This window comes from Phyllostomus discolor, chromosome 2 (assembly GCF_004126475.2).
Source record: "Phyllostomus discolor isolate MPI-MPIP mPhyDis1 chromosome 2, mPhyDis1.pri.v3, whole genome shotgun sequence".
Lineage (NCBI taxonomy): Eukaryota > Metazoa > Chordata > Mammalia > Chiroptera > Phyllostomidae > Phyllostomus > Phyllostomus discolor.
In genome coordinates, this window is record NC_040904.2 from 155,211,431 (window position 1) to 155,238,994 (window position 27,564).

The 27,564-nt window shown below is 38.9% G+C and overlaps 1 protein-coding gene across 2 annotated transcripts in view; it reads right to left on the reverse strand.

Moving 5' to 3' along the window:
- SRGAP1 (SLIT-ROBO Rho GTPase activating protein 1) overlaps nucleotides 1–27,564 on the reverse strand; it is a 265,130-nt gene that overhangs the window by 123,114 nt on the left and 114,452 nt on the right. For both annotated transcript variants that reach the window (XM_028532604.2, XM_028532603.2), the window contains exons 2-3: nucleotides 23,825–24,020; nucleotides 18,144–18,306 (exon numbers count right to left, since the gene is read on the reverse strand). In XM_028532604.2, coding sequence (XP_028388405.1) covers nucleotides 18,144–18,306; nucleotides 23,825–24,020 — 359 coding nt within the window. The remainder of the gene's footprint in view (nucleotides 1–18,143; nucleotides 18,307–23,824; nucleotides 24,021–27,564) is intronic.

The following is a 27,564-nucleotide window of genomic DNA, read 5'->3' on the forward strand; positions in this document are numbered from 1 at the left end:
TTCTAATTCATTTCAATGGGATTCTGGGATTCTGACCCAAAAGGAAAAACACATGGTTAGAACTTGTTCTTCTTCTTTTTTTTTAAGACTTTATTTATTTATTTTTAGAGAGAAGGGAGGGAGGGAGAAAGAGAGGGAGAAAATCATCAGTGTGTGGTTGCCTCTTGCGTGCCTCCCACCAGGGACCTGACCCGCAACCCAGGAATGTGCCCTGACTGGGAATCCAACTGGAGACCGTTTGGTTTGCAGGCCGGCACTCAATCCACACCAGCCAGGACTAGAACTTCTGTTCAAGTGACATTTATTGAATGTTTCCAATGTGTAAACCCAGAGTTGAATACCAAGCCTGTTTCTAATTTTTTACTATTTATTGTCTTGATATTTCAGACACCTCAAACATAAGTACAAAATTAACAGTCCCAAAGTTTTTATCTTTTTCTATTGTAAAACAAATTAAGTATACTTAAGAATATTGGAAAAGTAGGACAAAACCACCACCATTATGATTTGATGTATTTGATGCAGAATCTTTTTCTACTCTTTTTTCAGTTGCCATAAAATTTTCCATGTATTTATATAATTTTCAGAACCATCATTATAATTAAATTCATCATAACTACCCAGTGACTGTATATTAACCATTCTTCTATTATGGTTTCCAAAAGTCCCATTCTTTCCCACTAATAATTCAATTATTTACATGTATTCATTCAATCTCATCAATACGTTTTAACATTCTGAACTACTATCACAAATGCTGATTTAAACGCTTCTCTTGCATTTTGTATTGTTTCCTTAATACAAATTCCTAGACATGAAATTACTAGGATAAAATAATTGACATTTTTAAGATCCTTAATACATATTGTAAGAGTCTTCAAAGGGTTATAGTAAACTTATATCATTCCCAGGACAATAGGGTCACTGAAGTCATAATCTGGGGCTCACCCAAGGCTTGCTTTTGTTTCTTGAAGAAGTCACCGATGCTATCTATTCTGGCTGATCCATTTTTCTGTATGTCATTAGAATTTTTAAAATAAATACACAAAAATTGAATTATGTTCTTCCTTTGATTAAAACCCATCAAACACTGGCTACATTTTTGTAGAATAGAGTTCACGTTTTATTTTTCACTCACCCATCATTTCCCCTAACCACTCTATCTTACATTCCACAAATCTCCAACCACATCCTCCTGTCTGGTCATAAATTGCTGGCTCGCTGGTCTTGGTACCTTTCCCAAGTCGTCCCCTTTGCTGGACTCTCCTTCCTTCTCTTGCCTGGTACAGTCCTACATTAGTCTGTTAAAACCTTCTTGTAACTTTGCCTGGAGCCCCAAATAAAAAAAAATACAACCTACCTTCTCTATGATTTTATAATACATTATCCATTTCACCACTCCTAGGCTATATAATTTAGTGGTTAAGAGTTTAAATTTTAAAATCAAACTGCCTATTTTTAAACTATCTTGTTCCAGTCTGTGTATCAGTTAAATCATTTGGTAAGACCTCAGTTATATCAATGGCAATGAGGCAGGAGATAGTCAGGAAGGAAGCTCCAGAGGCCCCCGCAGGGCTGAGGTAGAAAACATCTATACATGACAAAGACCCCCTAAGACAGGTTGTTCCTGTTTACTGGGATAACTCTGAATCATAGAATGCGCCTGCGCGCTACCCCTGATTCATTATAATATCATTATAATGAAATAACATCGTGGGACTCCCTTCTCCAGTAGCCAATCAAGAAAATCATAGGAAACCACACATGCGCAGTAGCTTTGAAATCCAACTCCTTGTACCTGCGCAGGAAAAGCCCGCCAAAGATGAGCAAGGGGGCTTCTGCCCTATAAGAATAGAATCCCCCAGCCCACGTGCCCCTTTTTCTCTGCTCAGAGCTGGCCCACTCCCGTGTCCTGTGGAGTGTACTATCACTTAATAAATCTTCCCTCTTTCTTTATGCTATAAACTTTGTGTGTTCGGTTCAATTCTTTGTCCTCGATCACTAAGAACCTGGTTACCTGTGCACACCTGTGACAGCAACACAAAGATACCAACAGTGTCTACGCCACAGTTTTATTGGGGTGGTCCTTAATAAACACTTAACACAAAACCTGGCACACAGTGAGTGTGAAACTGATACTATGCATTATTATTATTATTATGCTCAGGAACCTTGTTTCTTTGAGAGCAAGGGAGTCCATCTGAATCATCTTTGTATTCCAGGGGCCTGCTCTGGTGCCTGGCACACTAGGTGGTCCATATATGTTTGTGGGATGAATGGGACCCAGAGTTGAGCAAGGCATGGCTTTCGCTCCCCAGAGTTCACGGTCTCACGGAGGAGCCACATGTGCCCACGCAGCTTTCTCTACAGATCACTGTAGCAAGGGCTGCACTGGATCTGCACTGGATCTCGGTTCCTGAAGGCCTGCAGGCTTGCTTCCTGGAACCTCGCAGAAAGGAGATAAAGAAAGGCAGACCTAGAAGCATAATAATACAACAACAAAGGAGTACCCTGAGCAATCAATCAAGTGATCTCTGTGGTTGGATTAAATGACCAATTCAGAGGGCCTCTGGCCTCTGACAGCAAGGTATTTTTAAAGTCAATCTATTGTGATGACTAGTCAAGGAGTCCTGACCTTATGCTGAGTCGCAGTGGGAATAAAAAAGAAAAAGGAAAACCAGATTAAATATTTAATGAGAGGGTTTCACATAATTTTAGTGTCTCACAATTGGTGAGTTTCAGATGTAAATTCTAGTTAAAGGGGTCAGGCCATACTTCCCCAGCATGTGCTTTTAAGTCCAAAGCTCATGTTCATGTGTCTTTACGATAACAGATTCCCTTGATTCATGTAAACTATGAAGACAGAGTCAACAGCATCCTCCAAAACCCCTAATGGAAAGGGCTGGGTTGGGCTTAATGGCCTGAATGAAGCTTCTAGATAAGATTTATAGTGTTTCTGCACACTTCCCTTCTATATGTCAAGGGACGTGATTTTGTACTTATTAAAATATGCAGCCAAATATCAGCAGATGGAATTGGCCTCATCATCTACTTCATTCCCAAGAAAAAAATAATCAATGTTCTTTCAGACAAAACCCCATACCACTAGAAAACTTGGGAAAATGATAAGGAAACATAGACACGGGGAGAACCAGAACTCCATTTTTTAAAAAAGACAAAACTTGATCTGAAAAGGAAATATCTGGGGCATCTCCTAGAACATTTACTAAAGTAATTGCTAAGCAGATGCGGCATTTGGCATCCAGGTGAAAAAGGGTCTGCTGCTGCCGTGCCCAGCCTGTGAGCAGTCCATCAAATGGTGCAAAGTCGCAGAAAGCAGAGCCACTCATGACCTCCCAGGTGGTACAAAGCACTTGAACAGACAGGTTAAGCAGCTCATGAGTGAAATTTAAAATCCTACACAAAGGAAAGTAGGTGGCACAAATATTTTCATTTTCAGCTTGCATTTTTCTTTAACTCTTTAAGAAACACAATTTTTCATACTAGGGTTTATTTCTCTACTCAAAATGGTGATAAATTAGGAAATACCTTTTCAGTATCACTAAATGGATAATCACTTCGCCATAAACTTGCAGTGGCTGATGTAAACAAACTTATCCAATTAAAATCAGAATGTGTTATCAAGCTCTGGTTCAGACCATTTTTCAATATGCTAAACTTTACAAAAATTTAATAACTCAACTTTATTGACAATTTCTTAGTAGTATCCTAACAATGTATTTTCTTTAGTACAGTGATTTTTAGCTGGTATGCCCCAAGAATTTGTAAAACGTGCAATACCTATTTAGTCAGAGGCACTGACCTCTTTTCCCTTAGATTTTTCAAATTAAAAAAATGACAACAGCCAACACAATAGTACCTGTCCAGTATGCATGAATCAAAAGTATATCTATTGTTTTTGGCAGATTGGCAAAAAATGTATTTTTTTTGTGTGCTGCAGTAAACTATGATTATAGTCTGTGGTGAAGCAAACTAGGCCATGTTGTGAAGAACACCCATGACTTTACTCTTAACAGCACTTAGGAAGAAACATTCCGGAACTATTTACACAACAAATCTGTAAGTCAGGGATCTGCTCATTTAGTGGTCATCCATTGAATCAGTAAGAAAAGGCTGACATTCGTTGAGATACTGATAAAAGTTCATTCATTCATGTACTCACTCATGCATTCCCTCATTCATTCTTCCAGTTTTTATGATTACCTTCTATGTGCCGAAGATAGAAAAGTAGCCTTATAGTCTAGTGAGAGAGGTAAACAAAACAATTTCAATACAGTAAGATTTATGCTCATTCAATTTAAAGCAAGTAAAGTTTATAAATGTGAATCAAATCCAAAAATTAATAAACTAATCAACTATCAAGAATTTAACCTAATTTAGAAGCTTCCTTTAAAGGTCTATATTTAGCCTAATACTAATAGCACCATCTCAGAGCTGCTTAATTGGTCTATGGAATTAACAATGAATTTAAGTAAAGGAAGCCCAAGGAATAGAAAAAAAAATTTCTATGGGGTAAGTCATACCCTTGTTTCATCACATGAAATTACCCTTCATTTTTCTAAATACTGATGTAATAACCTGTATGTATCAATTTTCAAATCAGTATGTCTCAGGTAGTCACTTCAGTATAATTCAAGACTTAATTTATGGAATACCTAATTGTATATGAGGTACTATACCAAGGAGGGTAAAGTCCATTCCAGAGAACAATGCAAAGCTACAACCAAGCAGGACACTAATTCTGAGCTAGCCCTGGCTGACTTCAGACTGCACGCAAGTGTTAGGTCTTCCTATTTGATCTTGTAGACTTACAGAGCCAGCTAATCTAAACCATCTTCTGTAAGACAGGTCTTCACATATTTGAAGACAGCTATTGTTCTCTAGCTAAGGCTTACTTTCTCTGTGCTAAATATTCCCAGAAACTTCAACTATTCCTTATATGACACAGTTTAAAGAAATGAGAGAGTTGCCCTTGCTTCCCAGATAATTGTTCGTTGTCTTGTAGCTAGAAGTAATTAAAAGGGCACTTTCTTTATACTTCAAGGGGTGGAGCTAAGCTCTTGGAAGGATGAGGAGGCAAGACGTACCTCCCCCCCAGTGACTTGCAGTCACTGGCTGTTTTGTGGAGACAGTCCAAACCTGTCTGCGTAGTTACTGTAAACCCAAGGATCTTGGAATCATTGTTACATTCTTCTTCTTCCAATAAGCTGAACAGCCATCAGCTAAAGGAGTAGAAGCCTTAAGAAAATCTGATTAGGATGGACTAAATAGCAACATTATGGTTTTAAACAGCCAAAGGACCTTTTATAGAAGATCAATAAACATTGGATTTATTCTTAATCTACATGGGTGAAAGCTTTTGAATACAATATTGTTACAAGTATGGAACTGCTCTTGAACCATCATTCACAATAGAGGAAAATATTCACCCAGATTACTAATGCAACAGCTTCCTCACTCGGTTCCTCCAGACAAATTTCTTCCCATTCCAATTTCCTCTTCACAATACTTTAGAAAAACAAGGCTGATTACGCCATATCCCTGTTTAAAAATCTCTCTTGGCTTCCTGCATTGCTTAGATGATAAGATACTAGTTCCTTAAGCTGAGGATCAGAATTCTTGCCCTACCTCCCTAACCTGCCTCTCTGGATCTCAGATAGCTGTTATCCAACCGTGTAGGGTTCACCAGGCTCCAGGCTCCACTCCTGCCCACAGCGGGCTGTGTAACTGAGGTGCTCTCATGTATCTTTACAACTCTCCACTGCTACAAGGTGAGCAGGTGGGGCCACCAAGAGCCCCATCTACACTCTTCTTCTCAGAACTCCAAGCCTTTCCTTTGCAATTCTCTCTGTATAGAAGAATGAATATTTCTTAATTCTTCTGCAAATCTCACCAAGTTTTAAGACTTTAATCAAATGCTACTCTCACCATGAAGCCTTTCTCCATTTTCTTAGGTGGTATTACCAGTTTATAATGTAGTTTTGACTGCTGCAATTCCTTTCTTTTAATCACTTAATTATAAGCTCCTCTGGTTACCAATTAAGGGTTTGTGTCTTATTCACTTTTGTGACCTTAGCACTCAATATAGCATATGCTTGTCACATAATGATAATCAATAAAGGTTCCTTGAATGAATAATGAAATAGAATGTTTTCTCTGTTTTGGAAAAGAAAGCTGATCTCAGTAAGGCTTGGGGAAAAATGAAAAGGGAATAAAACGAAGTTACAGTGAATTTGGCATGACTCTTCAGTGGAATTATAAGATGTTGCTAAATAATAAAAGATAATCATTTTAGTTGACCCTTGCAATCTCCATCTTTAGATAAGCTAGAGAAACAAAAATTTTATGGGCATGTTTATTACACCCAGTGCATTGCCAATTATCATTCTCTGTTCAGTTGAAACTATCAAATTTTTAAAAGTAAAAATGGTGCATGTATTTATTTACTATCAATTATTGAATATTGCTGTTATTTTCTCAATCTAAATAACTCATATATACCATGTCAAAATTTTTCTATTTTTACCCCTGGCTGGTGTGGCTCAGTGAATTGAGTGCCAACCCGCAAACCAAGGGGTTACCAGTTCAATTCCCAGTCAGGGCACATGCCTGGGTTGCCGTCCAGGTCCTTGGTAGGAAGTGCACAAGGCGCAACCACATATTAATGTGTCTTTCCCTCCCTTTCTTCCTCCCTTCCCTCCTCTAAAAAATGAATAAATAAAAACCCTTTAAAATAATCTTTAAATTTTCTTATTTTTGTAAGTTTCTATGTTGATCTGACAAAGTATTTAGTCAGTAAAATATCTGTTTCTGTTTAATTACTTATCTAATAATGAAAAAATATTTTTTCTTTGAGAGTTTAAAAGGTACTAAAATCAATCGATCTTTTATGATATTTAGTATCTCAATACAACTGCGTGTTTTGGGGTTGTTATAACCCAAGGTTTTGCACATATTCCTTAATTCAAATGTTTGCTATATGTGTGGTATCACTTAATATGGCATTTATTGCAGGTGCTGAAAATCTTTCAGAATCCTGCCATGTGGAATCAAACATAGCCTTTAACTGGTAAGCAATGTTGGCTAGCAACCTGAATGCTGTTCTCAGGTTGCTTCAAACTTTGATCTTAAATGCAGACACCTAGACATATGGTAGGAATGTTCTCTCCTTATCAGTTCTTTTCTTAAGACTAAAATTTCCTTCTTGGATGAGAAGAGTGGGTATAAATTCAGTGGTATATATAACTCTTTTTGGTTTATTAAGTCCTGATCATTTATATTGGGTTGGCCAAAGAATTCATTTGTTTTTTTTTCTGTAAGATGGCTCTAGTAGCATTTAGTTGTCTTTAACATCATTCAAAACAATTTTGTTACATTGTGTTGTGACAGCTGTCATATCACCATACATTTAAAAAAAATCAAAATTGATGGATTTTTGTGTAGCCATTTTAAAATTGAAGATGGAAGAAAATAAGCAACATTTTTGGCTTATTATGCTTTATTATTTCAAGAAAGATAAAAACACAACTGAAATGCAAAAAAAAAATTGGTGCAGTGTGTAGAGAAGGTGCTGTTACTGATCGAACATGTCAAGAGTGATTTGTGAAGTTTTGTGCTGGAGATTTCTTCCTTGGAGATGCTCCACAGTCAGGTAGACAGTTGAAGTTGATAGTGATCAACTTGAGACACTAATTGAGAACAATGAACTTTCTACCATGCAGAAGATAGCTGACATACTCAAAATACCCAAATCAATAAAGTTATTGGTGAAAATGAAAAATATGTCTTTTATTTTATGCAAAAAGCTAAACAGACTTTTGGCCAACCTGCTAAATAACTGAACCTAAATAAACCTAAAAAAAAAACACAGTATTTTTTTACTCCTCTTTAAGGGCAACTTAGGGTCCTGGTGCCTTATAACCTACTCCATGCTTGTTAATTTACTCTAGAGTTATAAACCATGTGATTGAAAACAAAGTCAAATTGGAATATTTCTTTTTAAAAACCTGTTTAGGCGAATAGAGGACTCAATTTGAGTCAATAGTTCTCAGCTAGGGTCAATTCCCTATCCCCAAGGGAATATTTGTTAATATCTAAATACATTTTTGATTGTCACAATTGGTAAGATGCTATTGACATTTAGTGGGTAGATAAATCCACATTCATCCAGTTATTGTCCTCCCATAATTAACATATTGATTTTCCTCTGCCTGTTTTTAATATTTTTTTTTTATCTTTAATTTTTAGTGTGATTATAATGTGTCTGGTTATGGACTTCTTTGAATTCATCTAGTTTGAGTTTTGCTGATATTCCTGAATATGTAGGCTTATCTCATTTACCAAATCTGGGGAGTTTTCCTGCAATAATTTTTTTCAAGTATTTTTTTTCTGCACATACTTACTCTCCTCTCCCTCTCCTTCAGAGACTCTGCTGACATGGATGTCAGGCCTTTGGGTATTGTCTCAAAGGTTACTGAGGCACTAATTACTATTATTTCAATCTTTTTTTCTTCTCTGTTGTTCAGATTGAATAGAAATTAGTGAGACTCTTCCTTCTGATATTTCCAGTCTGCTACTGAACCCATTTAATGAGGTTTTTCCATTTTGATTACTGTATTTTTTCAGTTTTAAAATTTTCATTTTAGTTTACATTTTCTATTTCTTTGCTGAGACTTTTCTATCTCCCCATTCATTTCAAGAGTGCTTGCCCTTACTTCTTGGAGGACATCTGTGATGGTGTCAACAATAAAATAAATAAAAGGCTTTGTTAGAGAATTCCAACATTTGTGTCATTCAGAATTGGTGTCTGTTGACTGTCCTTTCCCATATGAGTTGAGATTTTCCTGGTTCTTTGTATGCTGAGTAATCTTGGATTGTATTCAGGATATTTTGAATATTATGTTATGAGAATCTGGGTCTTATTTAAACCATATGTAGAATTTTATTTTTTTTGTTTTATCAGGAAATCAACCTGGTTGGATTCAGGATGCAAATTCTGGGCAGCCTTCGATGGGTTGTAGTTTCAATGTCAGGTCTGTTCCAACACTGTTAGAGCACTATTTTGATCTGTCTTGCATGTTATGATCCAGTGGCCAGTCTAGAACCCATGCAATGGTCTATCCCTTAGTTCAGTTCTCATTGTCATTGGTAGGTGTACTGTTAAAGATAAGACTCAAACCTGTACACCTCGTGGGTGAGCCCATGAGTTAAAAATAACTTTATAGAGTCGCTTTATAAATCTTCACCTTTTCTGTAATCTCCCTAGTACTTTTGGATTTTCTGGGATATATCTTTTCTGACTTCTCTCTCTTGGGAAGTAGACTGTATGTGATACCTTTACTTAAATCCAGACCTGTCAATCAATACTGGATCTTGCTAAAATGTCTTGAATTTCTGTTTGTGTATCACACTCATCTCTGGTTTCTAATATAGGTGTAAATATTCATTATTTATTCATTCAATAAATATTTACTGAGCATCTACTCTGTTCCAGTCACTGCTTCAGTGCACAATACAAGGTCCTTTCCCTCAGGAACTTACTTCAAATTTGAGGGGAAACAGAACATGGATAAACACTAAGTAAACACAAAATATGTCACATACCTCGCCTCCATGCACAGCTATAGCATAGAAAAAAATAGAAGTAGAATACAAAACAAATACCACCCAGAACTGTCAGAAAACTCAGCTGTGTGGAACTCTGACAACCAAAGATTTAAAGAAGCCACATTCATCCAGATGGGTGGGAGGGGCAGAGACACAGAGAGGCGTGGAGAGGTGGAGTGGCCTGGAGACATGGAGTGGCACAGAGATGGGGAGACACTGAGTGGTGCAGAGATGGGAACTGGCAGTCCCATATCCACATGTGGTGGATAAATAATGGGAGGGATACCTTGGGGGCAAGGGATCCCAGCCCTGGTCCAGACCACCCAACACAGGGTTCCAGCACCAGGAAGAAGTTCCCATAACTTCTGGCTATAAAAACCAGTAGGGGTTGGGCAGCAGAAGAAACTGCAGGACTCCCAAGAGACTCCTCTTAAAGGGCCCACAACAGACTCAGGAGTCATGCAGACCCACCCCCTCTGGAATTCAGGGCCAGGGCAACAGCTGGAAGGGCCCTAATGCTGGAAGGGCATATAAGGAGAAAGTGCAGTGTGAGTGCCAAGAAACAGCTTCCTCCAGGGCAAAACTCCAGAAGCCAGGTTGCAGCATTGTCCCCTCTGTGAGCCCTCCCCCACACTTAGCAACAAAGCAGTGACACAGGTTGCCCCACCTTGGCATTACCTAAGGCTCTGCCCCATACAACTTAACAGGTGTGCTTTTACACAATAGGCCATGCTACTAAGACAGGGAGTCAAATCAGGTCTACCTAATACACAGAAACAAACATAGGGTGGCTGCCGAAATGAGGAGACCAAGAAATATGGCCCAAATGAAAGAACAGAACAAAACTCCAGAAAAAAGAACTAAATGAAATGGAGATAAGCAATCTATCAGATGCAGAATTCAAAACACTGGTTACCAGGATGCCCCAGGAACTCACCCAGTACTTCAAATGGCACAAAAAGGAAAAGGAGGCAGGGTATTTAGACTTTTACTCAGAGTGTAGTAGGAACCAATAGAGTGTGCAAAGGAGTACTGAAATCTGCTTGAAGTCAAAAGATTGTTCCAGCTCTTCCTGTTTATATATTTGATTAGTCATATCAAAGACAACTTAGGAGGTAAGGCAGTTGGAGCCCATGTGCAAGCTGCCATGTTGCTCAGAAGTTCCCTGGTTCAGGTTTTCTTTTTTTATTAATCCTAATACTGTACATGCAAAGCATATTTTTCAAGTGCACTTGGAGAACAGGCTAATTCTCCATTAATAAGCAGCACTGGGCCTGAATTAGTTCATGGGTGTGGTTTCCCCACTTCTTTTCAGTAAGCACTGACAGGTATACTCTGAGCCAAGTTTCTTTAAGTTTTTAATTTACAATAAATAATTGTTTTCTTATATGTCTTATACCATATGTTCACTGTAAAATAATCAGAAATTACAGATAAATAAACAATAAAATTAAACTAAGAGATATCCATTTTAAATAATTCTGGTCCATACACCTCCAGATTTTTTTTTAACCATATATAAGTTTCAAGTGATTTTCAACAACTATTCTCAATACAACTGTGGGCTTAACTACTCACATGAGTGCTGGTACCACCATGTCACGCTGCATGACAAAATGTCCAGTTTAGCTGACATCAGATTTTTAAAAATTATATCACTTCCCAAGGTGACACACATATATAGTCTGTTTAGTGTCCTCTTTAAAAAGTCTAATAAAGTTTCTGAACTGATGGTGCATGCTCTTATCTAGTAACTCACCAGCTGCATTTACACCCAAGTAAGTCACCCATGTCCTGCTGTTGCTTGGCAGCACCAACAACTGCTCTCTGTTAAGCACTTACTAAGTGCCAGCCACCCTGATAAGTAATTTATAAACACACATTGAAAACATTTCCTAAAATATTTCAAAAACCTATATCATTGTAAGAAATGAGTGTGGAGTAGTGGTTTTGATTTATAAAACTCAAGACAACCAGCTAGTAGAGTTAGCTGGTTCTCACTTATTCTCACTTATTTTTCCAGGCCCCATCAATAATTAAGCTGTCTCTTGAGGACACCATTTAATTCTTCTGCTACACTGCACTAAAATGCTTTGAAAAAGTTCCTCCTGTTATATTATTTACTACTGTTGCATCAGTGTACTAAATCACATGTGGTAGTTTTCTGCTAATAAAATAGTCACTTTATTTTTCAAAGGACAGATACTCAGTGGTAAATCACAGCCATGGCCATCTTTACTCCAGAAAGGCAAAAGGTAAGAATGTCATCAAAAGCACAAAATTCTAATGCCACCCTTTGACCTAATAATTCTACTTCAAGGGATGTGGTGCTAAAAAAAAAAAAAAACATATGTGCGAAAGATTTAGCTGTCCAAACAACAGAATGATAACATGGCCATGCAGACAATAAAGCACTATACAAGCACGAAGTACCCTCTTTTAAAAGATTGTTTCCAGACACGGGAACAACATTTTACATGAAAGGGGCTGGTTTCGAAGCCATATGCAATGAAATCTCAATTCTGTAAAACATATAGATGTTATGTTTATGTATTACACATACATGTTTATCATATAAATACTAAACATAGATAGCCCAAAATATTTATAGTAGGTTGTGTTTATGAGTAATTCTTATTTTCCTTTTTATATTTTTTAGTGTTTTCTAAATTTCCACAGTGAATATATATTTTTATATTAAAAAAGAGATAGGCTCTTTTTCTTTCATATACAGACTAGTAGTTTCCGAAATGTATGGACCTCTCCTTCAAAACAGGGTTGGAGCCTTAGAGGCCTACAGCACACTTGCATGTTTTACTAACTTACATTAAAGCCTCTGTCTGAACATTAGCTTACTTCAAATGATCTAATTGGAAACACAGTATTCCCTCCCCCCCATGAAATGTCTTTGTTTTCTTTCACATTGGGGTATTTAAGTAGAATATGATTGGTTTTGATCAAAATAAAAAATAACTACAATTTCCAAATCTTCCTAGTAATCTGTCATCCTTCCTTTCAAATTAGGCCACACAATCAATAATACCAAAGTGGGTTAATTTAATTCCTGTGAGTCTGAATCTGATAGCCTATGGCATTTATGCCAAAGTAGGGTAATTCTCAGTGGCTTGGGGCCAGTCTCTGCGGCTTTGAATCCCTGCCTATAACCTATAATGCAGATGACTGCCTGATTTTGCTGCCTTATCCAGAACTATTGTTCTTCAGGATTTTCATAAGAAATAAATAGGGCCAAAGAACCACAGTGTCCCAATTCTCAGAAATTCCAACCTATGCATTGAGTAACATCTCCAGTTACCACCAAAAAGAACGTTAAGAATCATCATAACTATCTAAGACGCACAGGCAAAGATAAGAATATATGTGAGTCAGCCTGAGCCTTTTGCTCCCTCATCCTTGAAATGTGGATTATAATACCTGTCCACTAGGCAGCTGTGAGAATGTGTGAGGTAATGGGTAAACAGTGCAGAGCACAGTGCTCAGCGCACGGTTAAAATTTAGTAAGTGGTAGCATAGTGACGCCATTATTACTGGTAAAGAAACAAAATCAATTATATGTGTGCACATACTTATGCAAACCAAGGAAGGAAAAAAACAATAATTTTAAAACAATCCATGGGGAAATGACGGACTTCAAGATAATTTAAAACACACAGAGATAATTTAACATGTTCACATGCTGTCATTTTATGGTGCTCTCTTAAACTACATACTTCCATTAACATCCTCAAAATTGGTAAATAAGATCATGGGATAAGGTGCTTAAATAAAGTGATTACTGCCAGCTGGCTGTGGGTTTCCCTGCGACTGTGACTGCTGACATTAATTACTTTGTATGTGTGTGCAGTATGTGAACTGCACGTTTTCTGGCTACGGCACCAAACCAGATGCAGAACACTCTTTTTCAGCATGAGTCATGGAAAGAAGGCAGCAAGATCTCATCACTCCAGGCGCAGGGCTCGGAAACGGGGCAGGAGTCACCCTATCAACCCTTGTGTTTTGGGAGAGGAATGAGAACTGATAAAGAAATGAACCCACATGTACAAGGAGTCTCTGATTTCTGACCCTCTCCTAAAATGGCAAAGCAGATCTTAAGAGTGCAAAAGCAGAATCTTACTCTATCCATGCTTACATTGTTTCTACATAATGAAGGGTCTGGGGCTGAACAGCTATTACTGTTGAATGAAGAAAGAAATCAATGATGCCTCCAAGTTAAGGCTCCCCATATGAAATAGCTTTGGGGGAACTGCAAGGCACTGGGGGTGGACCAACACAGGTATTTGTTATTCTCTGATATCCAACTAATAGTTGAAATATGAGGAACAAAATTTTAACTCAGCCTCAAGCAAGGATGCTGTGAGGAAGGCCTTCTTTGGAGTCCACTTATAGATATGTGTTGGAATACAAATTATGGGTTCATAGTAAGTGACAAATAACTTGTGATAATCTGGATGTGATTATCACAATTGTGCCATAGATTCTCCTGAGACTGAGGACACATTTAGTATAATGTCTAATGTAATTTCACATTACAAGATTATCACTAGTGTGTGGAGAAAGTGTACACAATATAGATAAATATAAAGGCAATAGCTCAAAGTTAGGACTTATTAAGTCCAGACACTGGGCTGAGCAGCTTTCCGTGTATGACTCATCAATCCTCTGTGCAATTATTTGAGATAGGTTATTAGTCTACTTTACACACATGGGAACTGAGGCTTAAGAAGTTTACAAATATTGAATACTTTCAAGTCCACATAGTTACTAACAGTGGCAAAGCTAAGATTCATACCCACAATATCTGACTTCAGAGCCTAAATGATGAATCACTGTTATTCTGACCAACAGGCTTCCTTTAAACTCTGAAGGTCTAAATCTGAAATAATCAATATTTAAATAATTGGATATTGTTTTGGTTTTAAAAAACCTTCACCTTTTCTACCTGTTGAAAACTTTCTGTCAAGTGGATGCAGCTATTTCTATAACTGGTTCTGATGTGATAAAAATTTAAGTCTTGAAGCTATTCCCTATACCTATGCACAGAACTATGTGTCTTCTTGATTACTATATCCATTTGGTTATAACAACATTCCTGGAGTTATCTGCTCCAAACTCTTTATTTGACACAACAGTTTGGTAAAGGATTCTCTATGGCTGACTGATCTGAGCAAGATACAGCTGTGTAAGAGGCTGAACCTGCCAAGCACCCAGCATCTCTCTGGGTCTCCATAAAGACTGGAGCATTTCTGAGAAATGAGGAAGTCTTAAAATCCTTTCCCAAGAAGAATAGCATCAGTATGCTCACTGACGGCTCAGAGCAGCTCTAAATGTCACTTCCACCTGGCCCTGATCGTTTCTTTCCGTTCCGATAGAACCCTACACTGCAAGAAGAACTGGAAAAGAGGAAGGTTGGAGATGAATTAAAAAAAAAAAGTGGAAAAGACTAGTCTTGCTTGTCATCCAAAGGGACTTGAAGACCTTGGGACTGGGTAGATGTGGGTTCTGGCTTCCTGTTCTTTCAGATCACAGATATGTCCTAATGGGCCAACCAGGCTCTTCAATAACCCCTGTTCTTTCCCTTTCCCCCTCTGCCTCTCTTGTTCTTTCTTTTTCCAGTTAAAATACGGAGAGGCTGGGTGCATAGTCTGCTGGGTTTGCTTGAGGAAGGTAGTATTTTTTTAAAATTTATTTTATTTTTTTAAGATTTTATTTATTTATTTTTAGAGAGGGAAGGGAAGGAGGGAGAGAGAGAGATAAACATCAATGTGCAGTTGCTGGGGGTTATGGCCTGCAACCCAGGCATGTACCCTGACTGGGAATCGAACCTGTGACACTTTGGTTCGCAGCCCGCGCTCAATCCACAGGAAGGTAGAATTTGATACCTATAATTGTAATGACTGTTAACTTTCTAGTAGTCAGCAATGGTCAGGAGAAGACCATTCACCTACTAAATGGCAAAGTGACCTCTATAAATCAGTAGTTTCCAAGGACCTCAAATCTTTTGAGTCCCAGAAGATCTGGATAAGAAGAAACTTCTAGGGAGAGAGCAAGGAAGCGTGCACGTGTGTGTGTGTGTGTGTGTGTGTGTGTGTATTATATGTTCTCCAGACCTTTTCTTCAAGAGCCAGGAACTCATCCCAACTACTGGGAATACAGACCACTGACTATTGAACTTACAGTTGATCCCTCTCTGAGAATTACTCTCCACAAAAGGGACCTGCTTCACCCCAAGATTACCTGGCCCCTCCCCTAGGGCAAATGAAATCCAACGACTGCAAAACAAAGACAAGGCCCTTTGTCTGGACATGAGACAACCCTGAGGGCCATCCCAGTTCCAGAACTTCTCCCTCTGCCCAGTGCTCCCTTCCCCGCCCCCTTAGAGAGTGCACAGTGCTCTCCTAAATCTCCAGAATCCCCTCCGAAGGTCATAATGCAAGTAAGCAGAAGAGCTGGCACTGAAATCCAAATCCATTTGACTCTCAGCTCTAGGTTTCTATTAACTTTGTCAAGCCCTTGACTTTGATTTACAAAATATACATTGTAACAGCAAGACATACAAAGTCCCTTTTTATATGACCATCCTTTCTAGTCTCACGTCCTATCACTAATGCCCATATGACTCCTGGTCCAGTCACATCAAACTCTTTCCTTTCTCTGAACATGTCACGCTCTTGCTTTCCCTGGAACAGCTCATCGTCCTTGTCTGTCTGATGGCCACGTCCCTCTCCTATAGGTCTCACTACTAGTGTTCCCTTTTCTGTGAAGAATTTCCTTCAAGCTCCCACAGTTCTGCATCATGGCAACTGTTACTGTTGTAATGAGTCCCCTACAGGCAGGGACATGCCTTTTGACTCTGCTTCTGCAGCCAGGCATTTCAAAGATGTTTTGTTAAATAGATAAATAAATAAACTTGGTTGAGGTGCTTGTCCCAGAGGCCCTGGCTGAATGGCTGCCAGCACCCCCATGACTGTGAGGTATATAGCACCATCCAGATTTGTACAAACTGTTATCTCCTTGAACACAAGGCCTAGTTTTTCTTCAGCTATATGGCCTCTCCAAGACCTGACACCATCTCCTGCTCATAGAAGGTACTTAAAAACAAACACAAAATCAAACAACTGGCCATATAAGGTCTTGGATGAAAGGGCTGATATATGAGAAACATACTTCACTTTCATGGCTCAGTCTAAACTATTTTTTTTCCATTTCTACTTTTAAAGACACATAGTATATTCCTGTATTTATTTTCTTGTTAATTAATATGCTCTTAGTTCTAATTTTTTAATCCTCACCCAAGGGTATGTTTATTGACTTGGGGGGGGGGGACGACACCACCGATCCATTGTCTCCCACATGTGCCTTGACCAGGGATCGAACCTGCAACCTTTCTGTATATGGGATGATGCTCCAACCAACTGAGCCCACATGGCTAGGGCCTTAGTTCCAAATTTATAACATTTCTCCTTTGTTTGAAACATTTTTTCCCCAACTATTTACTAGAGCAAAATGATGGCATGGAGTTTGCTGAATTCCATTTCTAGGTCAGAAAGCAAAATCAAATCTAATATGGATACATCAAACATGACTAAGAAGTTTTCCAGCTGGCCTGTTTAACACTACATCTTTGTTTTAAGGGGCCCCTTTGAAACATAAATATGTCATTAATCCACAAGCTGGGTTTTTTCCCACTTCATGAAACTAATAATTATTTACTTAATAGAGGTACAGATACTGGTATAGGCACCGAACACCACCATTAAGTACAAAGCTGAGGTGGGGGTGGGGAGAACCCTTGTCCTACAAACATAAAAACTGAAAGCCATTCTAATTGGGCAAGCAGCTTCATTCTCTACTCAGGAAATGGTCCGATTTTGTTATTGTTCTCAACAAAAATGTTCAAACAACAAAAATTGCTGAGAGCTGGCTAAGACTAGTAACAATGATGAGAAGCCTTAAAAGCTAAGTTTCTTCTTCCTTGTAACAATAAATGGATTTGGGACGGAGCAAGCTCTTTGGTATGTGAGGGACAGAATTTCCTGTGCCTGTGGAATTTTCTCCATGTCACTCTATCACCACCTCCACTGCTGGTCTAGTGGGAGTAAGAAGAAACTGTGATAACACGTTCCTGAGAGAGCAGCACATCTGGTTATCTTGTTCTTCACAAGTCTCTGATCAGGCGTGAGCCCCAAACAGAGGAATGAATTTTTTCTTCTGGTCTGTTTTTTCACAACTCCGGGCAGCCTATTCCTAAGGACAGAGGTGCAATTGGTAGATACCTCTCATGTCCAAGTTTGCTCACACTGCTGAGGTCACAGACTCAGTGGTTTAACTCTACAAGTATGCTTGCCCAGGCTTCACTTTTAATTAAAATATTAATTCATTTTTTAACTTAATATTTATTGAGTCCAATTAAGCAATCAAGGCATGAGCTCCTTCTCAGTCATGGTTATAGGCAGAGCGGTTACGGAAAAGCACAGTATGGCAGGATTGATGGAGGGTACCTTTTTAAACATCCTGGTGGAATCCTCGCTTATCTGCATGAACCTCATAATCACATTGTTCAGATAGATGTCACTCAAGGTTGCATGGTCTTTGCTTTCTCGCCTCACTTGGTTCAGGAGCAAATACCAGCAGTTCACTGGAGACAACAAGTTCTGGTCTTTCCTAGGGAAGCGAAGAAAGACAGAATTAACATCAATTTCCAAGTTGCCCCAGTCAGCTGAGGGAAGACACCGAAGCAAACTAGCAGCCACAGGAGACAGGTCTGATCACTATTCTTTCTACTCTGGGTATTGCTCACACCAGGCTACCCAGCAGCCAGCAGAACAGCCTTCTAGGCTGTGATGGAACAGAACCAGTAATTTCCCAGGTTTGAAAGAAAAAACTTGGTCAAAACCCACTCTCCGGACAAGGGCCACAAGGCCCTACCATACAGAGTACTCAGGCAGTTTCAGCCTTAAACACTCTACCAAAGAAAGCCATTCACGTTCACATAAAAATCTATACACTACTGTCTCACAGACAGACTGTGGTTTGCCCCTGCACACAAAGTCTGTTTTCAATGCTCAGCCTGTTGTTGGAAAAGAGATTTGGCTAGGTATGCTTGCCATGGAACATAAATTTGAGGGCTATTTATTAATCCCCTGATACATAACCTCCAGTCTCCCCCAAAGAATCAGAACTTTACAGCATGTCTTAAGGCTTGTGAATAGAACCAAGAAGTTTGCTGGCTTATAACTTGCCACATGTCCCATTTAAGCCCATTAAAGTATTTCAGCTTTCTGACTACTCTTTGTTTATTCTAGATACTAAAGCTAAAAGTAAATAGAAACTACAAAAAAGGCTTGTAAAAAAATCTTAAAGAAAAACCCCGAACAAAACCAGTGGCCAATTGGGATGTTACTACTTAAAAAAAAAATCAAAGTACAATTTTTATGTGTTTATTTGTTTTGACATTAAAATCTAACTGTGAAATGGTAAAGTGGAATAGAATGTTTATCCTGACTAAGAAACACAAGTGCCATTTTATGAAAGAGAGGAAGTGGAGGATAGAGGTAGGAATAGGTGTAGGGGAAGAAACCCCTGATCTAGAGGCTTAGCACTTGTACCCCCGGGGGAAGCTGCCCACTGGCCCAGCTGGCACACTAAGAATTACTGCCTCCACCTGGAAAACCCCATTTTTCCCTCAGAGCACTCAGGCAAAGGGCAGTGGTTCTATGGCAGACAATAGAGCCTTTCCACTGACATTCTCTAACCACCCAGTCCAAGGGGGAAATGTTACTTTATTATATTAACTTCTACATATATCCTTTATGTTGGAATGGCCCATAAAGTCTTGGACATCATTTCATACTTTTTTGTTTTCTGAGTGCCCTGATCACAGTAAGCATTAATTGTTATTTCATTCATTGAATAAATACTTGTTGTTGTCTTAATAATAACAGTGGCAGTAGTTAGTAGTAATAGTAATAGCATCTACCATTTACTGAGCACTTACTATAAGAAGCAGGTCACAGGTCAAGAGGATGGAATACATATTGATACTGTCTAGGTCCAGTTCCCAGAACTACCACTTACTAGCTACATGATCTTGGCCAAATTCTTTAATTTCTCTGTGTCTCCATTACTTCATTTGTAGAATAGATAAAATAACAGTACTTCTCTCAGTAGATTATTATGAGAATTATTTAAGTTAATACATTTAAAAATGCTAGCCAGAGCCCTGGCTGGCATAGTGCAGTGGCTTGAGAGCGCGCTGCAAACCAAAGTATCGCAGGTTCGATTCCCACTCAGGGCACATGCCTGGGTTGCAGGCCATGGCCCCCAGCAACTGCACATTGATGTTTCTCTCTCTCTTTCTCTTTCTCCCTCCCTTCCCTCTCTAAAAATAAAAATATAAAAAAAAATAAAAAACAAAACAAACAACAAAAAAACCCCTCCATTAAAAAAAAATGCTAGCCTAAATGCCTTAGATCCATAGTAAGTGCTATATAAAGTTAGCTCTTTTTATCCAGAGGCTGGTCTAAAGTCTACACACACTGACTCTACTTAATCCTTACAGCACCATTTAAGGCAGAGATTCTTTACATCCCCTCCATCAAGGACAGAGCTGAGCTAAGCAAGGCTCTGTGATTTGCTGAACACCAAAGCTAGTGCCAGAGAATCTTTTTTCTCATTATGTTTTCTAATTGAATTTATTGGGGTGACATTGGTTGACAAAACCATATAGGTTTCAAGTGTACAACTAAACAAAACATCATCTGCTCACTGTATTGTGCACCCAACACATTAAGCAAAGTCTCTCTCCATCTCCATTTATCCCCCTTTGCCCACCTCCACCTACCCCACCCTGTTTTCCCTTTATCACCACACCATTGTTTGTTCCATTTTTCCATGCCTCTGTTTCTATTTTGTTTGTCAATTTATTTTGTTCATTAGATTCTACATTTAAATTAGATCATATGGTATTTGTCTTTCACCACCTGGCTTATTTCACTTAGCATAATAATCTCCAGATCCATCCATGCTGTTGCAAAGGGTAGGAGCTGCTTCTTTTTCCTGCTGCCTAGTATTCCATTGTGTAAATGTACCACAGGTTTTTGATCTACATGTCTACCAATGAGCCTTTGGGCACATTTAGAATAACCACAACTTGGATATTCTAAATAATGCTACAATGAACATAGGGATACATATATTCTTTCAAATCAGTGTTTTGCATTTCTTTGGACAGATTCCCAGAACTGGGTGTCAGGGAGTCTTTGAGTCCAGGGAGGCTGCTCCAACCCCTTCTCTTTGCACTATGAAGCGGCAATGTTAGATAAGGGTTATTCTATATAATAAGCTCCCCCAAATTAAATAAGAGCTAGACTCTAAAAGTCCAGCTTAAATGATTGGTAAAGTTACAGCTGAAGATTTAAAATTTGTTTGTGAAGAGGAGAAGAAATACAGTGTGTAGACCCCATGCCAACTATCAATCACATCAAGAACTCTGTCAAGTTTCTCATTTAATGGTCATAAAGTCTCATTGCGCAAGTTAGGAAACAAAGGCTCAGAGAGGTTAAATAACTTTATGAAAGGCACACTGTAGAGTCAGTATTCAAATGGGGTCTGTCTGACTCTCCACCCCCAAGTTTTCTGTGATATAACTGACATACACCTCTGTATCAGTTTAAGGGGTACAGCATAATGGTTTGATTTACATATACTATAACATGATTACCTGTCTGACAGTTTAATAAAGCCTGTCTTTGAGTTTTTTCCTAATCCTGGTTTGTCCTTGCTGTAGACTTACTATCTATCTATCTATCTATCTATCTATCTCCAGAACCATATTCAAAAATAAATGTATTCCGGTCAAAGAAAACCCCAAGTTGCTTACCTTTTGAAGAAAACTAGTGAATAAACCAGGAGAAACAGAAAGTGGCAACTTTCCACTAAGGGACTAGACTAAGGCGCATGGGCCTGTGCATATTTTCAGTTCATAGCCAGTTACTGAGTACAGAACACAGGAGGTGACATTCAAAAGTATTTACTGAATGGATGAATGAACTGTCTTCTTATTTGCAATCACTTTAAAAAGGAACAGTTATTATAAATGTGAATATAGTACTGGCTCCGGTCTCCTCTTTCTAGCTCCAGTCTCTACACATTTAGCATTTGTTTGCCCTGGAAACCATCACTAAGCTTTATTTCTACACTGGACCAATGTTAGAGGTTAAAGTCATAGGGGAAAAGGGCGGTGGCGGAGGGTGGCTCAGTTGGATGGAGCATCATCCCATATACCAAAAGGTTGTGGGTTCAGTCCCTAGTCAGGGCACATACCTAAGTTGTGGGTTCAATCCCCAGTTGGGGTGCATATGGAAGGCAACAGATTGATGGTTCTCTCTCACGTTGATGTTTCTCTGTCTCAATAAACATATCCTCAGGTGAGGATTTTAAAAATGTATTCCCTATGCAGAGCAGTTTTACATTTGCTTCTTCAAAAGAACCCCAAGGATAGTTCCCATCCCCTACAAGCCAACAGTGAAGGCAAAGACAGGCATCTCTGAATCCCCCTCCAGTATGGAGCCGGGCTGAGCAGACAGGCCTCCTTGTTGTTGTCCAGTGTGGGTGGGTGGATGGCTTTCTGTTTTACCATTTCACTGAGATAGTAGTTCTATGGGTCCTGATGTTAGGTTGGGGTGCAATATGACAGGGTTGGTGGTGGGAAACCCACAGGCAGCTCTTTACCTTGTGCAGCCCTCATCTTCTGTTCCCACGTGGGACTAAAGAGTAGATACAGCTGCCAATTTGGTTTTCAGTCCCTCTTCCTTTTCTCGTCCTTGGAAATTTCCCTTACTTTCCTCTGTGTTCAGTCATATATTTGAAAGAATGTCTACTATATTTCAATCAGAAATTCTGGGAGTTTTGCGGCAGAAGGGTTTTTCAGATTACCCAGTCCACTGCATGTGCAGAAACAAACGACTGTGCTGCCTTTCTAATATCTCCTAAACAAGTCTACTTCTACCTGCAGTGCTGCTAGTTCCCACCATTACTGCATGAGCCCCTGTACGGCTCCCTCTCTCAATGACAGTGCCGCACTTATCTTATCTAGGGTCTTCGTCATCGTTTTAAAATGCAGGTCTGAACTGGTCATCTTACGACTTAAAACTCCCCAAAGGCTTCTCATGCCCGCAGGATGGAATCCAAACTGTTGAGTATGCTCTACAGGCCCCATGACCTGGAGAAATCTTACTTCTCCCAGGACCTGTCCTTGACCTTCCCTTCCCACCTTCACTGTGGGCAGGCTCTCTGTCAGGTCAGCCTACAACACACTGAGCTCACCCCTGTGGTAGCACCCGTGTTCACTATTGGACTTGTCTGAACACTTATCTCTTTGTCTCTAGAATTTACTATAAATTTCATTATCAGAAAACTGTGTGGGTATTTTTTAAACAAATGAAGTACAATTAATATGAGGTTTCATTACACTCCATCCTAAGTACTTTACCAAAGACCCTTGTTTAAGTCAGTCTCAACTGCATGACCACAGGCATGATGGGCGGGGAGGGTACTAAACTCAAGCAACTCTCACTGCTTGTTTTCATATAAAATCACTGCAGAAATCCTGAGGTCTCCGCTTCAACAATCAGATATTTAAAATTTGCCCACCCAAACATATACCTGTGGTACATACCAGCTCCTAGTTTTCTGTAATCAGAAGCTGACGCACTGTCTGGGGCAGCTCAACTGGAGCGCTGGTCTGACCCACCAAGGCTGTGGGTCTGACTTCCGCTCAGGGCACGTGCAAGAAGCAACTGATGAATGCCTAAATAAGTGGAATGAATCGATGTTTCTCTCTGTCTCCCTTCCTCTCTCTCTCTAAAATTCATTAAATAAAAAAAATTTTTTAATGTTTTTAAAAAAGAAGTTTATAAAGAATATAAACTTTATAATCTCCTGGAATATAAAGTTGCTCACAAATATGTATTTATGGGAAAGAGAAAAGTGTGAAAAGAGAATGCTATTAATTTAAAATGTGATAAACTGATGCTCATAAATGGAGATGGTTGCTTTCATCTACAGGGGTATGCCAATCAATCGCTTATGAGACAAAAACGGAAAGTTCTAAAACCAAAAAAAGGTAGTGAAAAAGGAGGATATCGCCTTGGGAAGATGAATCTGAGCAAGTGTCTCTTACTTGTACTGCTGATGATCCTTAGTGCTTCTTGTTTTTGCCATGAACCTTTCTGCTAACTTCTCTAGGTTCCGAGAGTATTCTGTCTCAATTTCGGCTTTCTTCCGGAAGAAATCTTGCAGGTCCTGCAGGAGCTGAACTCGCATCTCCGTTTGCTGCTCCAGGCATTTTTGTTGTTCTACCAGTTGAGCTCGAATTTCTAAGGAGAGAAGAGAATCCATTGGGTGATTTCACAAAAACTACTGAGGTGTGCTGGTATGTGCAAGAGCACAGCCACGAGTCCTACTACACATTAGCTCTGTATTGGACCTTTATGAGACTGCTGTGTCTGGGCTGGCTCTCTAAATAAGGTGTCTGCTGACACTTTAAGAGAATGAGACAGGCCTCTGGAAAGAATGTAATAAATTAGAACAGAAACATGGGTTACATTTGCAATGCCACAAACATGCATGGAGTCATGAGGGAAAAAATTAAAGCCTTTCAGATAACAATTCGTAACATGTGACATCTCTGGGTAGCTGAATATGTGGTAATTTTTTCAACAGCCTTTTACCTCAACTACCCCTTTTGCGTTTGAGTGGCAAAGAAGTGAGCATCATTTCTTCCAGACTCTGAACCACCACATATCTGCCAGTTGGCACATATGGACACTGACATCTGGTAATTTTTATTTAGTGCATAAATTTCTAGTTTGTAAAACACATAGCTTCAGAGTTTGTAGGGATGCTGTGCCTAAAAATAATTCCTTTCTACATCCAAAAATCCATTCATAATGGGGCAATCCTCGGATTCCACTTTACTATTGTGTTCATCAAGGGCTCTTCACTGTTACACATTGTTCAAACTAACAGCCTTATCGACACATAATCCTAAAATGAATCTTTTGACAATTTTAATACATCAGGAATACAAAGGTTAGTCAGTTAGTGATTTAACAAAAAAAAAAAAAAGCAGAAGTTATCATGTAAAACTATCTGTAAAAGATTGTAACAATGAAATGTGTTTTGGAAAATGAGATACAGTAACTAATGACTACTAATTTGTTTTTGTTCTGAGATCCAGGGCTAACCTCCAAAGGCAAGAATATTCATATTGGAAAAACCTCTTTATTTCATTTTTCCAGTGAATAATCCCTAAAAGTGAGGGCTGAATCTAATTCAGTGGAGTTAATATAAATCAGTATCCAAATAACATCTCCTCAATTTCTATTATTTTGCAATAAAGAACAACTGAGCTGATGATATAAATATATGCATACGCTTGCCCATATTTAATGAAGCTCACTAACAGCATGGTGGTCAAGTTCTGAACAGGCAGTCAGGAAATCTACTGAATTTAATAATCCCTAATAATAATGAAATACTATTCTACACCTTACTGAAGTTAAGTACTAATATATTTCCATTTTACAAGTAAGAAACTGAGGTTTAAGGAGATTAAATAATTTTGCCTATGGACTTCGGCTAGTAAATGGCATCCCCCCATCACCTCTAACCCAGGTCTGCTGGTCAGATTAATAAAATATTCCCCCCCAAAGATATTTATTTATTTGTTTGTTTGTTTATTTTTTAGAGAGGGGAAGGGAGGAAGAAAGAGAGGGAGAGAAACATCAACATGTGGCTGCCTCCTACACACCCCCTACTGGGGACCTGGCCCACACCCCAGGCATGTAACCCGGCTGGGAATCAAACCAGCAACCCCTTGATTCACAGGTTGGCACTCAGTCCACTGAGCCACACCAGCCAGGGAAGATTAATAAAACATTTCTGCCTGCCTTCCATCCATACAACATGTTTTGTGCACCTGTAGTGGGCCAGGTTTGTATACTGACAAAGAAGATTTACAATAACTATAAACAAAAGTCTCTGCCCTCAGTAAGGTTATGTTCCAAGCAAAACCGTTCCAGGGGAAACTTGGCAGAAGACAGGAGAGTATTTCTCAAGTGTCCTCCCTCAGTTTCTCCACTTTTAGTTTGGGGGATCCTATTATAAATCTCATAGAAGTGTGGCAAACACATGAGTGAGGACATTATTATAGGCATTTAACTACCATGAATAGCATCTAGTTTTTAGTCAATCAAAGTAAGTGTTTTTCAATACAACATTATTATAATCATGTCTGCCAAACTCACCCATGAATACAGAACTATTTTTGTTTCAAAGAAAAAAAAAAATCAAGGGTGGGAGTATTTCTCATTCAGAAATCCCAGTAAGGCTTTCAAGATTTAGTAATTTTAGCACATCTTACTGTGCTAAGAGAAAAAAAATCAGTCGGCTTAGGCTGTCAACTAGCTTTCTCTGGTGTGTGTATATGTTGTCAAAGCTGCCTTAGTGCCGAATAAGAAATAAAAATGGGACTTCCAGTCAAGATGGAGGTGTAGGTAAATACACATGAAATAAGAAAAAAAATCTACAGGGAACAACAGCAGAGTGGATGAAGGTGAGAATGAAATCAATGATTTGGAATGTAAAGAAGAAAAATGCACTCAATCAGAACAGGATGAAGAAAAAGGAATGAAAAAAAATGAGGATAGAATAAGGATCCTCTGAGACATCTCTAAACGTACCAAGATTCAAATCATAGTGCCAGAAAAAGAAGAGGAAGAACACGAAACTGAAAACTTATTTGAAACAATAATGAAAGAAAACTTCCCTAATCTGGTGAATGAAATAGAAATACAAACCCAGGAAGCACAGAGTCCCAAACAAGTTGGACCCAAAGAGGGCCACACCAAGACACATCATAATTAAAATGCCAAAGGTGAAAGATAAAGAGGGAATCTTAAAAGCAGCAAGAGAAAAGCAGGGAGTTACCTACAAAGGGGTTCCCATAAGACTGTCAGCTGATTTCTCAAAAGAAACTTTGCAGGCAAGAAGGGACTGGCAAGAAGTATTCAAAGTGATGAAAAGCAGGGACCTACATCTTAGATTACTCTACCTAGCAAAGCTATTAGTTAGAATGAAAGGGCAGATAAAGTGCTTCTAAGACAAGTTAAAGCTAAAGGGGTTCATCATCATGAAGCCATCATTATAAGAAATATCGAAGAGCACTATATAAGAAGGTCAAAACTATGAACATTAAAATGGCAACAAATTCACAACTATTAACAACTGAATCTAAAAAAACAAACTAAGCAAACAATCAGTACAGGAACAGAATCATACATATGGAGATCATCTGGAAGGTTATCAGCTGGGTGGGGGAAGGGGCAGAATGGGGGAAAAGGCACAAGGATTAAAAAGTATAAACTGGTAGGTACAAAATAGACAGGGGGATGTTAAGAACACAGGAAATGGAGAACCAAAGAACTTATATGCATGACCATGGACGTGAACAAAGGGAGGGGATTGCTAGAAGGAATGGGAGTACCAGGAGAAGGGGGGTAAACTGGGAAAAATTGGGATAACTGTAATAGCATAATCAATAAAATATATTTTAAAAAAGAAGTCTCTGAGAGTATATCTCATCAAAATTACACAAAAATTAAATGGCTTTCTTCTTCAGTCTTATTCAATAGTCTCTTGCTGACTTCCATCAGGGTTCAAAATCAAAAACTAGGGGGTCCTGAGAAGGAAGACTGTATTTAAACAGTTAAAACCTCATCCTCCTTTTGCAGGGAGTAACTGTTTCCTCATGGTATCTGTAATTTTCTAATCAAAATAATACACTGGCAGCATTTACAATAGTGAAAATGTGGAGGGACAGAACCTAGAGTATTGCTGAGGGAAAATAAAGCATGCTCC